A 21,913-nucleotide genomic window follows, 5' to 3' on the forward strand; every position below is an offset into this window, starting at 1 on the left:
TTTCTGGCTTGTACTGCAAAGCAGCAGCATGCCAATAGCCGCCGTGAGTTGCCAAAACACCAAAGAGGATGGGGCTCAAGATACCGCCTGAGCAATCGTAGCAGAATGGTGCAGGACTGTTTGTCAGATGCGCCTAAGTCTCTGACCTAAGTATCCCTCTTATTCTTATTCACGCTTGGCTGTACGAGCCGCTGGCCTGGAGACGCTCAAAGCAACCACAGATATACATGAATCCGGCTCCGAGAAGGCGTGGGGTCACAGCAGGGGCGGCCGGCCGGTCTAGGGGCGCCAGGGCCGCGGGGCCACCCCTTCTCTCGGCCTCCCGGCTGGCGGCCTCACCCCAGTTACTCCGCCCTTGGTTGCAGTGACCTGAGGCATCTCAAGTCCGGAAAAAATTAGCTCCGGGAGACCCACACCACCTTCAGGTTTTCCCTTCCTCTTCTGTTCTTTGGGTAGGATTCACAGCAGAAGAGTTCCGACCCTCCGTGGTGTGAGTCCAGTGTCTCTGATCTTCTGTGGGCTCTGTGGCTGGGGCGTCTCCATAAATGCCTATAGCGACAGGTACAGAACGACCACATAGGAATAGCACCTTTGCGTTAAAAAAAAAAAAAAAAAAAAGAGTTTTCTAGGATGAAGGCACACCCATCGCAAAAACTTTGTTCCTTTTTGCCTGGTCCAGGAGCTCTGTCCAGTTCCGCCTCCTTAGAAAGATGGGCAAATAGTGTCACCGACGCCACTGGCGTCCCTATTTCAGCGGCCAATCCAGTGGCTGAGAAGGTCTTGACCCTCCTAAGTTTCCGTCGTCCAGAAGGAAGGGGTGTGTGTCGCGCCTGCGCAGTTAGTCGCGCCCGCGGCGCGTGGTGACTGCAAGTAGCCCCGCGAGTCACGCTCGAGTACGGTCCGCCGAGGGCGCGCGGAGCTTGCAGACCATGTCGTGGCTCTTCGGCATCAAGGGCCCCAAGGGCGAAGGCACAGGGCCTCCGCTGCCCTTGCCGCCCGCTCAACCTGGGGCGGAGGGTGGCGGCGACCGCGGTGCGGGAGACCGGCCATCGCCCAAGGACAAATGGAGCAACTTCGACCCGACGGGCCTGGAACGTGCGGCCAAAGCGGCGCGCGAGTTGGAGCACTCGCGTGAGTGCGCGGGCTGGGCTTGGCGGGCCGAGGCCCTGGGAAATGGGAGGTTTCTCTCGGAGGCACTAGCTGCCCTTAGGACTTTGGTCCCCTTGACGTCTTAGCAGCACAGTGGTCGTTCGCAGCCGTACCTTTCAGGTGACCTGAATGGCCGCTATGGGACATTTGGTCATAGCGGTTCTGCATTTGGGGAGACCCCGATCCTGCTACCCTCTTGCACTTGCAGCTGTCAACACGTAGGTCGTAGGAAAGACCCTGTGTCAATGTTGGCCTTACCTACTTACTGTTGGGCTTTCTAGCCGCCTCCACGTGGTGCAGGCCAAAAGTCATAGCCAGATCAGGCGATCCTATGTTGTGGTAGTTAATAGTAATCTCTCACTTAATAAGGGGAGCGTTTTCGAAAGGCGTTTGGTCTTAGCAAGAAGATAGTAGATTTCGTGTTTATTATTGGATGATAGCATTCCACTGTGGAACGTGAGGTGAGAGTGTCTGTAAAGGTTGATCCTCTCTGAGACAGATTTTAGTATTGATGGATCCCAAAGGCCAGGACTTTCCCAACAGATGACATTTTTGTTTTGATGTTGACAGTTTGTGCCAAAGTGTAATGTAAGGTGGATTTTTTGATTATTTTGTTTTGTTTGTTTGTTTTTGGTTTTGTTTTTTTTTATAAAGACTGTGCAGCCCTGGCTGAGACCAGGCTGTCAGAGAAATCACAGCTCCACCTCCTCCTGAGCCTAGCCTAGCTAGTTGAAATATTTTTAAGAGCCTGCAGGGGTCTGCAGAGATGGCTGAAAGGCTAAGAGCACTTGTTGCTATTGTAGTGGACCTGTGTTCAATTCTGTGCACCTTCTGGCTTCTAAGGGTACCAGACATGTACATACATATATGCAGGCAAAAACTCAAATACATAAAATTTTTTTAAAAAGCCTGAAGTGTCAGCTTTGTTGAATGAATACTTATTGAAGGATGTTTCCATTCTCAATTTTGTGTATATGATTGGGTTCTGTTTTTCAAAAGATCCTATAGGGAAGCCCTAATTTAAATAGGTATAATATGCAGACACTCTGAAAGAGAGTCTGGCACTTGGTGAGTCAATTCTCTGCTCTTGTAGGGCAAAAAAAAAAAAAAAAGTCTTGAGCTCATGCCTTTAATTCCAATACTTGGGAGGCAGAGGCAGACAGATCTCTGAGTTTGAAGCTGGACTGCTCTGTACAGTAAGTTCCAGGCTAGTTGGGGTACACTGTGAGATCCGTCCACTTTTGGCAGTGGTCTCTTGAGCCCCACAAACTCAAATCTCCATATAGACATTCAGAGCCTTCAGATTGAAGTCCAGAGTCACCTGTCTCTTGAGGTCCAGCAGAGCTAATAATTTTGTAAATAATCTATTGTGTTTGCTAGATAATCTCGGTGATTGGGTTGAAATGAGAAAAAGTGGCTGGTTTTCAAGGCATTTCCAGTATTAGAAGACTTGGCAGATGATCCCATGTCCTGTTACACTGTTATGTAGGGGACAACTCTTCGTAACTCCTGGGTTGGGGAGATCACTCTCTAGACACACCTAGAGTTTCAGAATTGAATCTTGGCTATTAGTCTCACTAATGCAGGCTGTTATATAGACTATGAAGAACAGTAGTTCCAACCCTCAGCTACATCCTGACTACTCTTGCATGTAAATTGCTCTTCAGGCACCTGTCCTGGCAGTCCTGGAGTGCTTGCCCAGAGCATGCGCTATCTAGGTTCAGTGCCCTGGCCCCTACTATGCTTTAGCAGAGCTCTCTTTTCTGGGCCAGCAACAAATTCCATGGGTTCTGCATGCCCCCATGGGCTGTCTAGGTCTGTGCCCTTTTCTTGTAGGGCAGTCTCAGGTGGGCACTAAACCTGTGCTGAAGTTTACCTATTCTGACTCACTTCACAAGAAAATGGACTCAGAGAAGTTAGCTCAGCTTGCCAAAGCCACATGAAGAAGACACAGGAACTGGGGGTTGGCCCCAGTTTTGTTGGACTGTGCCACCTCCATTCCTGCCTACTGTGCTGAGATGAGACCCCAAAGAGTGCTTCTGTCCCCAGCCCTGTCCTGTCAAAAGAGAGACAGAGTATCAGAGGCCATTGTCATAACCTGCTCAGCACTTGGCCTCGCAGCTGACTCTCTGAATTGGTGTAGGGCTGTGCCTTGTTGCTCTCTCTCTCCTCAGGTGTGAGTTCTTTTGTCTTCTGTCCTGGTCACTGAAGACCAGAGAGTCTAGGAGAAGATTGTCTTGGAAGGTCCTTCCCAAGCTCTGACACTGTTGCTCATTGGTAGAGTTCATGCCAAACTGCATATTCTGTCTAAATTGATCCCAAATATCAGGACATCAGCCGTGGTCATCTAAACCTGTGGAATGCTCATGCCATGTTGCCTCCTGTCTTAGGCCATTTTCCCTCCCCATATTCATATCACTAAGAGTCATAAAGCTCTGGCTAACGACATGATTGTGACATTCGAAAGTAACATGAAGAAATTGCAGCTGACTTTGAAGACTTCAAAAATACAAGAAAGTCATGGGGATAGAAAGTAAGGGTTAGGATAGCAAAACAGGGACATTGTTGTTTTAGGTATGGGTTTCCTTGGTGATCTTCACTCCTATGTTTTTCTGTGGTAGAAAGTTTTTACAATAAGGTATTAGTAATGGAAAACTATCATGGAAATTTAGAAACTTGTTTCTTAGGCCTCTTTAGAATATAATAGAAGTAAAGTTTTTCCCCCACTACGTTTTTTTTTTTTTTTTTGGTTTTTTTTCAAGACAGGGTTTCTCTGTGTAGCCCTGGCTGTCCTGGAACCCATTCTGTTGACCAGGCTGGCCTCAAACTCAGAAATTCACCTGTCTTTGCCTCCCAAGTGCTGGGATTAAAGGCGTGCACTACCACGCCCGGCTTTCCCACTAAGTATTGACAAACACCAGTGCCCCCTGACACACAAAACATGTAGAAGATATTAATAACCTAGGCGCATTGTCTGATATCTGATCCTTACCTGTTCTGTTTTGCCTGCATGTTTTTTGCAACATTAATGGTTACAGATATAGACACCAGCTAGAGCTCTGCTTCCCTAACTGGAAAATGCCTGACATGTTATAGTTGCACAGTCTGATGCTAGATGAGTGCGTGGTGATCTTTCTGATGGAGCTCTTGGCAATGTGATGATCCCCTGGGGATGGGACCTTGAGAACTTACTAAACTCTTACATGTTCTCCTTCCCCCAAAGTTTCATGGCTACTGGGCTATCTCAAACTCACTATGCAGCTGAGGATCCTTTGACTTCCAACTTCCGAATACTAGGATCACAGGCATGCACACAACTCTTGATTGTGTGTGGTGCTAGGGATCCAGCCTAGGACTTTTTGCATGCTGGGCAAGCTCTGTAACAACTAAGCTGCATATTCAAACTCACCAGGCTTTCTGTTGGAGATGGGACAGCAGCTTTGAAAGGAATGGTTATTGTGAATCTAGGCAGGGGTGAGGCTGGCTGAGAAGGCACATGAATGATCCAACACTGAGTGTTGCGGTTTCTCAGAAAGCCCCTTGGCATGAGTGAGAGGTTCCATTTTTAGCCACACAGATAATGTTTATTGGCAGCATACTAATACCCTCTCTTCTGTTCCCTTCTACTCTACAGGCCATGCCAAGGAGGCACTGAGTCTTGCACAGATGCAGGAGCAGACACTGCAGCTGGAACAACAGTCCAAGCTCAAGGTGAACTGTGGGCTAGTGCCATGAGGGTGTGAGAGGACCAGTCACAGATGACAGACTATGGATGTGTTCTCCATTCTATGAACGAATTGGGGGACGTAAGGGCTGGAAGCTGAGCATATTTGGCTATGATCCTGTAGTAGAGGTACCTGAGAGGGAAGTCGTAGGTGAGGAATATCTAGACTTAGAGGCAAGGGATCTTTCTTGAAATTTTTGGGGTTTTTTTTGTTTTGTTTTATTTTGAGATGGGTTTTTTCTTCCTTCCTTCCTTCCTTCCTTCCTTCCTTCCTTCCTTCCTTCCTTCCTTCAAGACAGGGTTTCTCTGTATACCCCTGGCTATCCTGGTTTCACTCTGTAGACTAGGCTAGCCTTGAACTCAGAGATTTGTCTGCTCTACCTCCAGAGTGCTGGGAATATACCTCATACTCCATGATATCCCTGGCTGAGAGTTTTTCTATGTATCCCAAGCTGGCCTTAATCCTTCTGTCTCAGCTTCTTAAGTGCTAGGATTATAGGTATGCACCACCATGCCTAGTTTTTTTTTTTTTTTTTTTAATTTCTCTGTGCTCAGAAGAATCCTTGAAGCTGGATGGAGTCATGCATGCCTTTAATACCAGCACTTGGGAGACAGGCAGGTGGATTTCTTGAGTTCCAGGACAGCCTGGTTACAGAGGACATTCCAGGTCAGCCAGGGCTACACAGAAACCCTGTGTTGAAAAACAAACAACAAAACTCAAAAGAACACTTGATGCCAGGGTTTTCAGTGAGCACAGAACAGCCTCCATCTTTAGTCCTTGTCTGTTGGACAACACAGTTGAGCTCTGGGTAGGAGATGACTACTATCCTGCCATTTTGTAATCTGCAGCCCGATGGAATAGCTGTCCAGGGTGTGAGTCTTACACAGATTCTCCTGTATTCTGTAGGAGTATGAAGCTGCCGTAGAGCAGCTGAAGAGTGAACAGATCCGTGTGCAAGCTGAGGAAAGAAGGAAAACCCTGACTGAAGAGACACGACAGCACCAGGCTGTGAGTGCACAGGCAGGAGTGCGAGTGGGACAGTGGGGTACCCCTCTGGATCTTTAACTCACTGACTAACCGAGGGTTTACAAAGTGGTGGTTGCTGTACTGAGATCTGGACCACTATTGTAAAAACAAACAAAACACAATAACCTCGAACCCATGGACTCCTTGGTACAGAGCCGTTCTGTATCCACATATTTGTAGGAGGTGGCAGCTCATCTGTCGCTTACCTCAGCAGCCACCCCAGGGTAGGTCCAGATCATGTTCTCTGATTCTTCTAGTGGCTTCTCCAGCCAGAGCGAGTCTTTACTTCTGTCTTCTCCCCTAGAGGGCCCAGTACCAGGATAAGCTAGCTCGACAGCGCTATGAGGATCAGCTGAAACAACAGGTAAGCAAGGTACACCTCTGAGAAACGTGCAGTGTTCTTGGAGTGACATAGGAGACTATGCAGCTGAGTTTTAGACAAGAATACAAGTGTTGCTGGTTCTGGGTGGATTTTCTCAGACATAGACCCTGGCATGTTCATATTCATGACCTGTGTGCACAATGGATGTACCCAGACATGCACCTAAAGGCAGAGATGTGCTGTACACATACACATGTGTATAGACATATTCAAGCACATATATAATAAGCCCATGCACATAACTTCTTGTGATGCTCCCACAGTAGAAGTGGGTTGGTTTTGGGGGATTTTTTTGTTAATTTTGTTTTAGTTACCCTTGAGGGTTCTTGCTAGATGGGCACCTGTCTAACTAGCAAGGTCAGTGAATGGTGGAGGACAGGGATCCTGGGCTGTCCAAAACCTAGATAGGCCTCCTTTGATCCATGCTGGATCCCCGCTATAGGAGCTCAGCAGCCTCAGGCTTATGTTCCTGTTTTGTTTGCTGGGCATTATAGCTGTTAATCTCAGTTGGCAGAGATCAGAATTCTGTAAGAGTCATAGAGCAGAGCTACAGGCCCTGGGGGTTTAGGAACCACATTGGTGAGCTGCTATAAAGGCTGCTTCTGCCTCAGCAGGTGGGGCAGCTCTGAAGCCAGTCTCTTAATGTGTGCATGTCCTGGGTCTACATCAGATGTGTCTGCATTGGAGTGTACCAGCTAGAGCCCCAAGAAAGTTGGGATTCCTCAGGTGGGCAGAAGCATTCCTGGCTTAGAGCAGCTGCAACCTGTTGGCTTGGTTTTTGTTGTCTTTCTGATTCTCAAAAGCTTTTAACTTTAATGTGACTTCTCAGCAACTTCTGAATGAAGAGAATTTAAGGAAACAAGAGGAGTCTGTGCAGAAGCAGGAGGCCATACGGCGAGGTAGGAGATCTCCAAGGATGGGTGCCTTTGTTGAGCATCTTAGTCCTTAAGAAATGCCCCCACAGAGACTCACTGAGATCACAAATAAGGACTGCATTTACAGTATGCGCTTTGATATCAGACACAGTGGATACCTCGGTTTCACAGAGCTAACTCTGGCCCCTGAGTAGAAAGGTCTAGAACTAGTTGATTCAGATAGGAAAATTGCCCATGTTAGCTCCTGTGGTAGGACTTCATTCATCATCAGGCCACCCTGCCACTTTACACATATGCGTCCCAGCAGGGAGAACGTCTCCTGTCTCCAGGAGTCTGTCAGGAAAGGTTTGAGGCAGTTTGTTGGTGTCACTGTGCAGTGACAATTGACACATTGCTGGGTGTTTGGTTCTTACTGCTGACAAATAAGTGCACATTATTTCTTCTCATGACCTTCCTGGTATTCTGATAGATGTCAGTACAAGTAGGTTTCTGTCCTGATTATTCACATTTTTTGTTTGTTTTTAAAATTGTCATCCAAAAGGTGGTCCAGGCCATTTCAGGGGTCTTCTAGGAGGGTTTGCTGTGAAGTATGGGTTGTTCACTGTGACACAATGCTGTCCCTGGTCCATGCAGTATCTAGGTCTATGTGTGCATGTCAGCAGTGCGGACAGAGGCAGGTACAATGTGGGCTGAAGACCACTGTCTTTGCCTTTTTGTGGGACAGCCACTGTGGAGCGCGAGATGGAGCTGCGGCATAAAAACGAGATGTTGCGGGTGGAAGCTGAAGCCCGAGCACGGGCCAAGGCTGATCGAGAGAATGCAGATATCATCCGGGAACAGATTCGACTCAAGGCTGCTGAGCACCGCCAGACCATCTTGGAGTCTATCAGGTAAGGATCAGCCAAAACTTAGTGCCTGCTGTCCATCTGCCTTGTAGTTCCTAGCTCAAGCTAGCGAGTCCCTGAAGGTCATGAAGGGCCTCTATCCTTCCTTATCCTACAGCTCTGGGTCTGCTCTTTAATACTCCCACCTTGGTAGACTCGTCTTTGAGACTGACCTGAGACTTTTATTAGTTTCTTTCTGCCCTTGCCCAGTATCTCTTCTAGAGTGTCATGTGACTTTTCCTCATGCAGGACAGCTGGTACCTTGTTTGGTGAAGGATTCCGTGCCTTTGTGACAGACTGGGACAAAGTGACAGCTACGGTGTGTACTACCATATATCCCTAGGGGTGACACTACTGGGGAAGCTCTAGAGCACAGTCTCCAGGGACTTCCCTGTTACCTGCTGGCTGTGGGGATACCTGATATCTTGCAGATACACTCATCTCTGTTGTGCCAGCTCAGATTAGGGACATGAGCTGTAATTATACTCTTTAAGAACTATAGTGAGACTTGATAAAGTATTTGGGCTTAGGGGCATTTCAGACAATTCAGTCTTCTCTTAATCCAATTTACGTGGCTCTAACATGTTACCCAAAGCCGACTAACGTACAAAACAAGAAGGTTAATTGGTGTTGGAAAGGCTGAATAGTGCCACCTAATGACTTCTAGGCCCCACTCTCTAATATTTTGTAAACTACAGCATTGCATAATACCAAGTACTTATCATATAAATCTTAGAAGGACAAGTCACATCTAGTCATGGCAGGTAGTAGCCTACCTCCAGGCACCGATGTAGGGAACGGCTAGAGGTCACTTTCCAGTGTCCTTGGGAGAAAGTAGTGATAACAAATTTTTAAAAAGATTTATTTATTTATTTTATGTATGTGAGTATACTGCAGCTGTACAGATGGCTGTGAGCCTTCATGTGGTTGCTGGGAATTGAATTTTTAGGACCTCTGCTCACTCTGGTCAATCCCGCTGGCTCCAGATGGCCCCACTTGCTCTGTCCCTGATTCCTCCAGCCCAAAGATTTATTTATTATCATACATAAGTATACTGTAGCTGACTTCAAACATACCAGAAGAAGGCATCAGACCCCATTACAGATGGTTGTGAGCCACCATGTGGTTGCTGAGAATTGAACTCAGGACCTCTGGAAGAACAGTCAGTGCTCTTAACCGCTGAGCCATTGCTTCAGCCCAGGATAACTTTTTTTTTGCTTTGTTTTTTTTTTTGTTTGTTTGTTTTGTTTTGTTTTTTTGAGACAGGGTTTCTCTGTATAGCCCTGGCTGTCCTGGAACTCACTTTGTAGACCAGGCTGGCCTCGAACTCAGAAATCCGCCTGCCTCTGCCTCCCGAGTGCTGGGATTAAAGGCGTGCGCCACCATGCCCGGCAACTTTTTTTTTAATCTGCCTTTTTCTTTTCTTTTTATTTTTCTCTTTCTCTCTTGTTTCCTTCCTTCCTTTTTTTTTTTTTTTTTTTTGAGACAGGCGTTCTAATTCTACAGCTCTGATTTATGTAGGATTGGGTGTCTGGAACTTGCTATGTAGACCAGGATGACCTCACACTCACAGAGATCCACCTTCCTTTACCTTCTAAGTGCTGGGGTTAAAGGTGTTCGCCATCATGCCTAGTCACCTGGAATTTTTGGTAGTGTATGCCTAGCCAACTCCACAACTCCATTAGGCAGGAGGTGTTCTGCACTGTAGGAGATGGACTTTGATACCTAAAGCTTCTTCAGGGTGCCAACTGAAGACTTCATACCAGCGAGGTGCAGAGGTTGATCCACTGACGGGGAGTGCTGAAGGCACACTGTTTTTTATTATGTAGGGTGCTGAGGATGGGACCTGAGGTCTTAGGATTGCTAGGCAAGAACTCTGGTAAACCACAAGCTAGCCTGGAAGATTCCCCTCTTTATGGAACTGCTTGACGTGCTAATACATTGGCTTTTAAAGGGATTTATGGTTTGTGGTTAGCCTTGTTTTCTAAGAACGAAGTTTAACTTTTTCATTGGTAAGAGAGCAGTGGAAGCCAAGACCCTTAGAGAGTCTCTAGCCCTGTACAGCCAGCCACATTCCATCTCGCTGCCTCAGCTTTTGAGGATTCATGTTATAAGGCACAAAGAAAAGTGTTGTGCAGTGGAGTGCCCAGTGATAAAGCTTTTGTTATCACCTGAAGTGTGCAAGTGCTTTGGTTGGCTGGGGAATAGGGTCAGGCATCCAACCAGGGTCAGTATAGGCAACCATGGGTCCTTAGCTGTTTTGGGGGCACAGGATGAACTGTAGGGCAGAGATGCAATGTAGACTGCTGTTTTTCTGTCCCAGGTGGCAGGGTTGACACTATTAGCTGTTGGAGTCTATTCTGCCAAGAATGCTACTTCTGTTGCTGGTCGGTATATTGAGGCCCGATTGGGAAAGCCATCCTTGGTGAGAGAGACCTCCCGAATCTCAGTGCTAGAGGCATTGAGGCATCCCATCCAGGTATGGCCACAGTAAGGGTTCAGGGTTCCACATCCTTGCCAGGTCTCTTCCCATATCACAAACAAGTGGTGTACATTTTCTCTGTGGTTGATTTCCCTGGCATGCTGGCATGGGTGTTTTCTCACAACTATGTTATACCAATGAGGCCTGTTAACCAGTGTTATCTAATTATATGGCTGCCCCTGGGTTTGCTTTAACTCATCATAACCTGAGCTCAGATTCTGTCCTGCATAGAAAGTATGAGTGTAGTGTGGCATCTAGCTGCCTCCCTTAGGCTCAGTTGCTCTTTGCTCTCTCTGACAGGCTTGTTCTCTGGCTTTAGCTGGGTCTCTTCAGATATTCAGCACAGGTGGTTGGAAAGATAAAGATCTGTAGTAAAGAGCTGATCAATCGCTCAAGTCCCACACAGGCACTGTCTTTTCAGCTTTGACACTGGGGTACTAGTCTTGGACTGTGTGGGGCAGTACTTCATGGTAGCTTGTGTCTAGCCAACTGTGGTGGTCTCCCCTACCAGGTCAGCAGGCGACTGGTCAGCAGACCCCAGGATGCTTTGGAGGGCGTCATCCTCAGTGTAAGTTGATGTGGCATCTGTGACTTGGGAAGCCCTGTGGGTCCCAGGGAAGGGACAGCAGAGTTGAGCTGTTGTGTTTATGTGATCCTTGTGCTTGTGGCTTTGGGATCCTGAAATACATGTTACTGTCAACCAAACCTATATTCAGATACCTCACAGGCCAGTCTGTATCTACAAGGAGTAGGCTGCACTAGAATACCTGTGGTCCTTCCACTCCCTAAGGCTGTAGGCTGGGAGACCAGATTCCCCAAACCTCATCTTGCTCTGGCAGCCTAGCCTGGAGGCACGGGTCCGTGATATTGCCATCGCAACAAGAAATACCAAGAAGAACAAAAGCCTGTATAGGAACGTTCTGATGTATGGGCCCCCGGGGACTGGCAAGACACTATTTGCCAAGGTAAAAATTCCTGACTGTGAAGGTGGGACTGGGTTCGGCTGGGCATCTCACCCTCTGGCAGCGTTTGTCACTGTTTCTCAGAGCACTGCAGTGCATTTAGGGGGCACTGGCTCTGATGGTGGGGAGTTGTCTATGCTAGACAGGGTTGGCTGGTGGAGCTGTAGGGTTAGGACTCTGAAGGGAACATCTGCTCTGTTTTCCCACCCCTCTCTGCCTAGAAACTTGCACTGCATTCAGGCATGGACTACGCCATCATGACAGGCGGGGACGTGGCCCCAATGGGGCGGGAGGGTGTGACTGCCATGCACAAGGTCTTCGACTGGGCAAGCACCAGCCGACGAGGGTGAGCATATAACCCCATGTACATAGGTTTCTACTTCTATGGATCCACCAGGTACCTAGCTAAGGCCTCCCTACTTTCCTGTCCTTGAAGTTGTGTGGGAGTACATGGGTAGCCTCTTCTGAAGACAGCTAGGGATGGGTGCTTATGCTGAAGGGTCCATTAGAGAAAATGTCGTGCCAAGGGTGGACAGAAGGCTTCCAGTACAAGGGTGCTGCCAATCAGATATAATTACTGCCAGGAGTGAAGAGCTAACTCAAATGGGGAAAGGAATGGCCCTAGGCCTCCTTGACTGTTGGACCCTCTGAGAGTTGGCTAAGAATGTCGTTCCAACGCATGCGGTATGCATGGCTAGAGGTCCCTAGCATTGTTACTGTGCCTTGGTATGCCCTTTCTTTTGAACTTTGCCATTTCACCCTAGATAATCACTTCTTTCTGATGCGGAACACAGGCATCTCAGCTCTCATCTTGTCTGACCACTTTGAGTGAGACCTGTAGGTAGAAGGAACATATGCCATCAGAGCTACAGTTGTGCTTTCAGTGTTGGAGTCCTGGAGGCTTTGAGCTCTGTTCTTTACTGGGTTAGCATGTTAAGAAACCCTGATAGGAGGGGCTGGTGAGATGACTCAGCGGGTAGGAGCACTGACTGCTCTTCCAAAGGTCCTGAGTTCAAATCCCAGCAACCATATGGTGGCTCACAACCATCTGCAATGAGATCCCTCTTCTGGTGTGTCTGAGGACAGCTACAGTGTACTTACATATAACGATAAATAAATCTTTAAAAAAAAAAAAAAAGAATCCCTGTTAGGGCATGACCTGTGCTCTTGGTGTGGGGCAGCTTCTCCCAGGGATATGCACTATACTTCCTGTTGCTTCTGGGACCTTGCTGATGTTGGCTTGTGGCATTCAAGCATCCTCTTACCTGACTACTCTCTGGTTCACAGCCTCCTGCTCTTTGTGGATGAAGCAGATGCCTTCCTCAGGAAACGAGCGACTGTGAGTGTTCTAGAACCCTGTCTGGCTTTGGGAGTTGGTCAGAGCTGGGTGCTCTAAGCCAGTCTAGCAAAGGACTGGCCTAGAGGTTGCTATGACCTTAGAACACAGGAAGGCGAGGCCTTCATGATGCACAGGCTGAGGCTGCAGTTTAGTTGCTTTTCCCTCTTAAGTTTGGGAAGTTTGTGATTGAGCCAGACTCCTGGAGATGCGTACCATAACATATCCTCCTCACTAACCACACCTGCCCTCTACGGTGATTCCGAGTCAGCAGCAGTCCAAAGTTTGGCTATCAGACCAGGCTTGTGCTCCTAACCCCCTGCCTTTCCCTCCCAGCAGTGTCTCCTGTGGACACTTTAACTCGGCCATGTTCAAAACTGCTCCTCGGGCTGGAGAGTGATGCTGAATATTTTCTTTCTGTAGGAAAAGATAAGTGAAGACCTCAGGGCTACTCTGAATGCATTCCTACACAGGACAGGACAACACAGTAGTAAGTAAGTGCCATCTTGCCCCTAGCTCCCTGAGCAGGGTATTTCTGGGCATTGTTAGTTCTTGGTCCTCACAAGGGAGCAAAGATATAATTGACAAACCATCATGAATTCATGAATTCAATGCATGTAGTATGTAGGTGGGCAACTCTCTGGGCTGTCTTCATGTTCTTACCTGGGAAGGGCTCTTTTTTTTTTTTTTTTTTTTTGGTTTTTCGAGACAGGGTTTCTCTGTGTAGCCCTGGCTGTCCTGGCACTCACTTTGTAGACCAGGCTGGCCTCGAACTCAGAAATCCTCCTGCCTCTGCCTCCGGAGTGCTGGGATTAAAGGCGTGCGCCACCACGCCCGGCCTGGGAAGGGCTCTTAAAGGCCCATTAAGGCAATATGAGACATGAGAAACTCTGCTAGGTTAGTTCCTGTCAACTTGGCCACACAGTTTGAACATCACCCCACACATGCCTTTTGACATCCAGCTGTCCATATGCAGCGGAACTAAGACACTCCTGTTACTGACCATGTCTTAAGACTGCTTTCAGGGTACCAGCACCTAGTCCTGAGCCCAGAATGTGTTTGCTCTTTTTGTGAGCTGATCCCAAGTGTCATGTGTTGAAAGAATAGAGCCTTGGTCTTTATCTGCGATACTGTGACTAGGGTAGCATCTAGGCCTTGAAAGAGACCCCAGTAAGAGCTTGTCTCCCAGGATTTTGTCCAAAAGCCACTGGCAGGGTCAGTGCCTATGGTCAGACAAGCTTCTCTCTCCAAGTCCCCTAATTCTATTCTTAGCTTGCTCATCACTAGGGTAGGACCTAGCTTTTTAGTAAATATGAGGCCACTTTATACATCATAAGCCCCCTTACTTGCTGTGGTCATGGACTGGCACAGGGCCTGAGGATAGCAGGCAACCTTGATCATGGTTGTACAAATGATCTGGTGGGCTTGGGGTTTCCTGAGTTAAAAAGCTGTCAGGAATGACAGGTACATCTCAGTGATTGAACACTTGCCCAACATTCTTTAATCTCTGGATTCAAACCCCCAGACGAACAAAACAAACAAGAAACGTGGAAGGTAAGGGAGTAAGGAAGAAAGGGAGAGCTGCCAAGTTATATCCATCTATCAGGTTTACCTGAGGAGGCATAAGAGGCCCTTCTGAGCCGGGCATGGTGGCGCACGCCTTTAATCCCAGCACTTGGGAGGCAGAAGCAGGTGGATTTCTGAGTTTGAGGCCAGCCTGGTCTACAGAGTGAGTTCCAGGACAGCCAGGGCTACACAGAGAAACCCTGTCTTGAAAAACAAAAACAAACAAACAAACAAAAAAACAGGCCTTCTGTCTCTGAGTGACTCGTGATTGGACAAATGCACTTTGTGGCTGCAGGTTCATGCTGGTCCTGGCCAGTAACCAGCCTGAGCAGTTTGATTGGGCTATCAATGACCGCATTGACGAGATGGTCTGCTTTGCCCTGCCACAGCGGGAGGAGCGAGAGCGCCTGGTGAGAATGTATTTTGACAAGTATGTCCTTAAGCCGGCCACAGAAGGAAAGCAGTAAGTGTCCAGCCCTGCAGGGTTCCCCTTATTGACCTGGAACCTGTCTGAGCGCTTCATTTCCCTGGGGTTTAGGCCATCTGTGTGGGGTCACATTCTGTACATGTGCCCTGGCAAAGGTGGCTCTGTCATGGGGACCCTGAGCCCTTCCTCTCACTGCTCTTTACGGGAGGACAGCTGCAAGCCTGCCCCAACAGCCCATTCTCACATTTTAAGTGCCTGAGTCACTGAGTCCTGGGTATCAGGAGAATATGGTACCCTCCACGTGGCACCCACCACATTTGCTCTGTGCCTATTGTACCAGGTTTGGAAGTTGCAGTTCCTGCCCTCAGCTACTAAGTGTGACATGGCTTTCTCCTGTCTACTTGCATACCTGCCCTGCCACTCCTCAAAGATGCTCTGCAGCCATGTGGGGACAGGGAGAAGCCAGGCTGTGATGAGGAGGCCTTGGTACAGGCCCTCACTGCTGTGTCTAGTTCACTTCCCGTGTCTCCCATCAGCAGAGGCTGCTCTGCTTTCGGCTGTCTCCTGGGGCCCAGGCTCCATGGCATTCAGACTCCATGTCCTGACCTGAATCTCTCCTGCTGCCTGTTGCCTTTTACTGTTCTGAAGAAAACATGGCTTGGCCCTGCTGTTTCCTATGGGCCCATCCTCCACCCGTGCTGGTCAAGTCCCCTGCCTCCTACTAGCCTCATGTCCCCAGCCTCAGCTTAGGCATGCAACCTCTATTCATGTTTCATGTATTTCTGTGGCTTTTGGTCAGATGTTAATGCTGAAAATTTGAATTGCAGGTCCTTTTACTTAGCTGTTCTATTCCTTACCTAGAAATTGACCTTCTCTGTTAGAATTTGATTGCTGAGCATTTAACTATACCTGCTCTTTGGGTGCTAAATATGTAGTTGTAGGCTGGGTCTAGTAAGGAGGGGTGAAGGCAGATTGGGAGAGTATAGCTCCATCTGCCAACCCTTCCTGGCTCCAACCTGGCATCTCCTGCAGGTCAGGAAGGAAGGCTGAGGATATCTGGCAGAGTTTACCTCATCCAACTTTGGCTGTACAAAAAAGCCCACTCACTAATGTCCAGTTCAGGTGGAAGCATCTGATAGAGTGTGATCCTGGGCAGCCTTGCCCACCAATCTCCCCAGCCCCCTTTGTGTAGAGCCATGGAAGCCCAGACCCACTTAGGAACTTTTCCTCCAGACGCTTGAAGGTGGCCCAGTTTGACTACGGAAAGAAATGCTCAGAGGTCGCCCAGCTGACGGAGGGGATGTCAGGCCGGGAGATTGCTCAGCTTGCTGTGGCGTGGCAGGTAAGTTAAGATCCTGGGATCTAACCCACTCTGAATATTATCCTAATCCCATAATGATTCTTATGTTGGAGGATGTTCTAAGCATGGATAGACAGACATGTGGCCCTTGGTTCTACTGAGGGCTAATGAGTCACTCATGGGAGGATGGAATGATATCACTAGCTCAGCTTGTTCTGGCCCAAATCTGGAGCATTGTCACAGTCTTAGGGGGATGACAGGTACTACGGCTGATGTGCAAGAGTCTCTGAGGAAGTCTAGAGGGCTGCTTTGAGTTATCTGTTAGACAATTGCAGACGAGTTCAGATCAACAGATTTGTGCTTCGTGTATGTGTACTCTTGGGTATCTGGCTTTTTAGGACACGTTTATGTTAAAGTTGAGCAAGGGGGCAGGAACATTCCTTCTGAAACTAGACAGAGGTGTTGTTGGCTCAAGGCATAGGCCACAGTGGCCTATTGTTATTCCCTAAAATCATGTTTTGTTTTTTTTCTTTGAAGCTGCCTAGTAACAGCTCCATGGTCTTGTGGCAGGGAGCTCCTACAGCAGGGACAGGGCAGTTTAGGAATTTCAGCCTTTGATGTTGTCAAGAAAATTCACGTTGATGGGATGGAGAGTGCTATGGCCATCTCAAACTTTGCGCCAGCTTTACCATGTCCCTGTAGCCAACTTTCTGTAACAAATGACAGCCTAGCCACTTAAACTTGGCAGTGCTTTTCAAGATATGCATGGGACAGTCCTATTTAGGTTTGGATTTTGTGGCCACTAGGTACATGAGGGACTATAAGCTCGCTTAGCTGCTACAACATACATCTCAGAAGCAGCACCCTGTTGTGGTCCTTGCTCAGGCTCTGTTCCCACAACTAACGGTGGAGAACAGGGAGACCAGCACAGTACAGGTGGCTTGCTTATAAATCAAGAAGTCATTTTTCCACATTTCTGGAGGTTGAAGTATAAAAGTTAGTGCTAACATGGTCAGACCTTAAAGAAGGCTCTTTTCTGGCTAATAGAGGTCAGGGTTTTGCTGGGTCCTCATATGATAGACAGCATCCGTGAGCTTTTTTTTCTTGTGCATGAATTCCAAGGAACCAGGGACTCTTTCTGTGCCCTCATTTCAAGGAAATTACTTCCTCTGAAGGATGACCTCTAAATATATACCTATGAGAATGTTAGACCTTCGTCATGTTAAATATTATGGGGCAATACACTGAGCTGATCTCGGCAGGTTACCTGGCTCACAAAGCTGTCACCCAGATAGCTCACCTCTGTCAGAGAGTAGAAAACAGATCGAGTAAGGCTTTAAAAGGGAGAGCTGGGCATGCTCCCTGAGGGTTCTGGCAAGTGGTCAGGGTGACAAAGGCAGGTTCACCTAGGCTGTTCTCTGGAGAGGAACAAGTGATACAGGGGGACTGCCTAAGGTGCTGCCTAGGTCCTGCCAGCCATGGAATAACACAGACCCGGATGCTGCTGTTGTTTTTATCTCCATAGGACTCCTGAATACTTGCACATCACAGATACTTCCTTGTTCTACAGCCTCTATCTTCCATGCACCAGGATAATACAAGTGCTGCCTTTGCAATCATCCCTTCTAGGGACTGACTGTGCACTCACGAGCACACACACACACACACACACCCGCCCCACTTAAACACTGAATACTGTCTTAACCACCTTGTTTTTGTTTTTTTGAGACAAAGTCCCTCTAGGTAGTTTTGGGTATCCTAGAACTCTATAGAACAGGTTAGCGTTAAAGGTGTGCATCACCATATCTGTTTTGATTTGTTTCATGTGGGGTGTTTTTGTTTGTATACATGTCCGCATACCATTTGAGAGTCTGGTGCCTTCAGAAGAAAGGATGCCAGAGCCCCTGGATTGGAGTTACAGATGAGGTTGTGGGCCACCATGTGGTTGCAGGGACTTGACCCTGGGTCCTTTGGAAGAGCACCCAGTGCTCTTCACACTGCCCTCTTCCAGCCTTGAAGTTGTGGAGTTTTAGCTTTTGAATTGTAGGGGCTCTTCTCCATACATAATGTTGATATTAACCTCTTACCAGATATGTGGTTTACAACTATTTTCTTCTATTGGATAGACTGTCTTTTTATTCTTTTGGTAATATTCTTTTTTGGTTGTTGACGTGGAACTTACTGTGTAGACCTGGCCAGCTACAAATTCATAAGAGAACCATTTGCCTCTGTCTTGTGTACAAAACTTTTACATTTTGATGGGGTCTGATTTATCTATTTTTTCTTTTTGTTGTCTGTCATGTCATTTAGTAAACCATTACCAAGCAGGACATGATGGCACACACCTATGATCCCAGTACTTTGGAAACTGAGCCAAGAGGATTGCCAGTTCAAAATCAGCCTGGGCAACACAATGAAACCCTATCTTAACATTTAAAATTGAAGTCAAGGCTGGGGATGTAGTGGTGAGAGGAGTGTCTGCCTATGTGCATTCCTGGCCTTAATTTCCCATATCACAAAAAATGGTATACCCTTGGGGAATGTGTGTTTTTATTTGTTGAGACATGATCTCACTCTGTAGCCTACCCAAGCTAGCCTTGAATTCCCTCAAAATTCTCTGCCTCAGTCTCTCAAGTATTGAGATTACAGATGTGTTCCACCAGGCTGGGCTTAGGCTGTTGTTGTTTATTTAAGACAAGTCTCACTGACTGGGGTGGCCTGCAGCTCTCAGTACTTATGCATCAGGTTCTGCTCATCAGGACTGCTGGTCTATAAGTTTCAATGCTGTCTTCATCTGGCTTTGATGTCAAGGGGGTGGTGATAGTGTATAGGATAACAGCTAGTGTTTCTCTCCCTTCCCTTCCCTTCCCCTTCATTGTTGAGGGTTTAAGGAAGAACTATTTCTTGAAATATTTTAAGATTTTTTTTAGTATGCATATGTGTAATATACTGTATGTGTTTTAATGTGTGTGCATGAGTGCCTGTATTTGTTTATGTGCACTATATGTATGCCTGGTGTCTACGAAGGCTAGATGAGGACATGAGGCTAGGAATGGTGGCACACACCTTTAGATCCAGCAGGGGCACAAGCAGGCAGATCTGTATGAGTCTGCAGTCAGCCTAGTCTGCATAGCAAGTTCCAAGCCAGCCAGTTATATAGAGAGACCCTGTCTTAAAACAAAACACAAAAGAGTACATTGATTCCCCTGGAGTTACAGGTGGTTGTGAGCCACCCAGTGTTGGTGCTAGGAACCTATCCTGGGTCTTTGCAAGAGCAGTAAGTGCTGTGAACGCCTGAGCACCTGTTTACTCATGTTTGAGCTGGGGTCTTACTACATTGCTCAGCCTGGCTTTGAACTTCACAGTCAAGCAATCCTGCCTCAGCTTCATGAAAGGCTGGTACTATAGGCAAACTACTACACCTAGTTAAACTTAAAACATTTGAATAGTTTTAGATTTACAGAATACTTGCAAGATAGAGTGGAGATGCTGGCCACCAGCAGGTTGTGAGTGATGCTGCTTCATAACATTGTTTACCTCCACCTTGGCTTGCTTGTAACCCAGGGTCCAGCCCAGGATACCCACAGCATGAGCCCTGATGTCTGTCTGGTTTGTTCCACCTGACCTGAGTTCCTGGCTAGCTGGTGGGTGAGCTCTCCTCCTCTAGGCCTTTGGCAAGGTGTAGCCACTTAGAGAGAGCTGCCACCCTGTCCATCCAGCCAGGGCTCCTGTATAGCTGCCTACCTTGCTTTTGGCCTTGGTGAGCCCAAGCTGGGAGAGAGTATCTGTGAGACCAAACAACTCTCAGAGTTGGTGGTCTGGCTGTAGGGTCAAGACTTCCTCCACAGTGAATCATAGTAAGATAGTGGACCCTAGGTCCATCTGTTCCTGGTTATCCTGCTTGTCCAGATGAGACAGAATACCATTATGGTCATCTCCTCCCAGGTGACAGTGTCTTGGCAGAATTGTTATATGAGACTCTGCAATCCTGTTCCTTTACAGTGTGTCCTAGTGCCCTGGGTGGAAACTCCTCTGCCTGGAGTGTTCCCTTCATTGCATTCAGATTTCTCTGTACCTTGTGCTGATGCCTTTCAGGGCATGTTCTGCTTCAAGCAGAAAACCAGCAGGAGTGTGGTCTCAACCACCTGTGAGCCCTGGTCCCTTTATAGTATCTAAAAGGTACAGCTTGACCAGTTCAAACTCCTGCTGGCTGGTCCTAGAGTGCCATCCTCGGGGAGGATAAAGAAGTGAGAGGGGCCATTGTCATCCAGTGGGAACAGACATGAAAAGGAGCAGCCTATCCAGAGAGGACCACTTGGTTCTGATTGGAGCAACCTCACACCCCGAAGATAGGGGCCCACCAGCAGCAGCCACTGTTCAGGAGGCCTGTAAAGTATACAACTGCATAATCTGGCCTGAGTAGTTGCTATGTGACCTGGGGTATGCCTGAGCTGGGAAGTGGAGCCAGAATAATTTAGGGGCTTATGGGGGGGTCTGCATTTGTGTCCTGCTCAGAGGGAGTTAGCTTATGTGTACAGAGGAGAAACAGCTCTGTTCAGGCTTTCTATTTTAGAAACGTATTGGGAAATTTAACAGTAGTAGCACTGGGCTATGGGCCCAGCACTAAGTTCAGGTGTGCCCACTGTGCTAGTGTCTAAGGTGGGTCTAGATTGAGGGCCTTGGCCTCCTTGTGTAAGCAACTAGCTTCTCCTCTGCACCCTCTTTTCTACCAGGCCATGGCATATTCATCTGAGGATGGAGTCCTCACGGAGGCTATGATGGATGCCCGTGTGCAGGATGCTGTTCAGCAGCACCAGCAGAAGATGCAGTGGCTTAAAGTAGAGAGACCCGATTCCCAGACCAACAAGCCACCACATCCTTCACTCCTCAGCTGCTGAGCTGGACCTGGACACCTTGTACACCTGACTGGGGACAGCCAGTCTCTATGACCACACTTATTGCTCCCTCCTTTCCTGTCTTTTTTGACCTCTGTAAGAGGTCAACATTGCTCCAAATGCCTCTGCGTAGTTGTGGGATACTGGAGGTGTCAGCTTCTCTGCCTTCCACACCTCCTCGTCTCTGACTCTGAGTGCTGGCAGAGGGAGGCATACTGCCTTCCTTTACCTCAGTACACTGGTGAGACATGTCTACAAGCCCAGAACAGAGCAGAGAGTGTGCAGAGTGCCGTACCACAAGCCAGTGGCTATGCCAGCAGGACTGGGGCCTACAGGGACCAGGCTAAAGGCACAGGGGGCCCTCCGCTTCCTGGACATTACTCCTACCATATACACATCTGTGCCAAGAATTGGCCCAGTCCTTACTTGGTAGAGTGGATCTGGTGCTAGACAGCCCTTGGCCCATGGCATCCAAGAGTCAGAACTACCGCCTTCCCCTTTACTGAATCTGGGCCTTTTAAATCCAGAATCTAATAAAACTGTGACTGATTTTCTGATTTTGCTTGATGGCTGAGGTAGAGGGGCAGGTCTAGATGAAGGGGCCTCAACAGCCCCTGGGGTTAGAGATGACGGAAGAAGCACAGGCTGGAGCTTTCTGGAGAATTTACTGGCCAGGCAGGGTGGGCTTCACAGTGAGGGCTGGGACACCTGGGGCCACCACATCCTTATTGCTGCTAGGGGCCCGCCCCTCCAGTCCCACCCTCCAGTCGCACACGCCCCATGCACATGCTCCCGTGTGCAGATGGGCGCAGGCCCTGATATATCCCTCCCCTCCAGACGGACGGATGGACAACAGGTGTTCAAGAAACAGTGCTTTCACTGAGATGTGGCCTTAGGCTAGTGT

The 21,913-nt window shown here is 48.1% G+C and overlaps 1 protein-coding gene across 1 annotated transcript; it reads left to right on the forward strand.

Annotated features, from left to right (window-relative positions):
• Nucleotides 1-831: 831 nt before the first annotated feature.
• LOC110292190 (ATPase family AAA domain-containing protein 3A) lies at nucleotides 832-21,559 on the forward strand. The gene is made up of 16 exons (XM_021159336.2): nucleotides 832-1,131; nucleotides 4,784-4,860; nucleotides 5,781-5,882; nucleotides 6,205-6,264; nucleotides 7,112-7,181; nucleotides 7,882-8,047; nucleotides 8,291-8,360; nucleotides 10,365-10,520; nucleotides 11,035-11,091; nucleotides 11,363-11,488; nucleotides 11,707-11,831; nucleotides 12,773-12,824; nucleotides 13,245-13,315; nucleotides 14,683-14,850; nucleotides 16,048-16,156; nucleotides 20,848-21,559. Exons 1-16 carry the CDS (start codon nucleotides 930-932, stop codon nucleotides 21,010-21,012), a joined length of 1,776 nt encoding a protein of 591 aa, XP_021014995.1. The 5' UTR covers nucleotides 832-929; the 3' UTR covers nucleotides 21,013-21,559.
• Nucleotides 21,560-21,913: the final 354 nt, after the last annotated feature.

Source organism: Mus caroli, unplaced genomic scaffold, assembly GCF_978045245.1.
Source record: "Mus caroli unplaced genomic scaffold, Mus_caroli_1 scaffold_6, whole genome shotgun sequence".
NCBI lineage: Eukaryota > Metazoa > Chordata > Mammalia > Rodentia > Muridae > Mus > Mus caroli.

Excerpts from the sequence above, each read along its gene's own strand:
- LOC110292190 (XM_021159336.2), top strand. The coding sequence starts at position 930 with ATGTCGTGGCTCTTCGGCATCAAGGGCCCCAAGGGCGAAGGCACAGGG. Across the intron at positions 1,132-4,783 it reads GCGCGAGTTGGAGCACTCGC|GCCATGCCAAGGAGGCACTG; the intron begins GTGAGTGCGCGG and ends TCTACTCTACAG. Across the intron at positions 13,316-14,682 it reads ACAGGACAACACAGTAGTAA|GTTCATGCTGGTCCTGGCCA; the intron begins GTAAGTGCCATC and ends TTGTGGCTGCAG.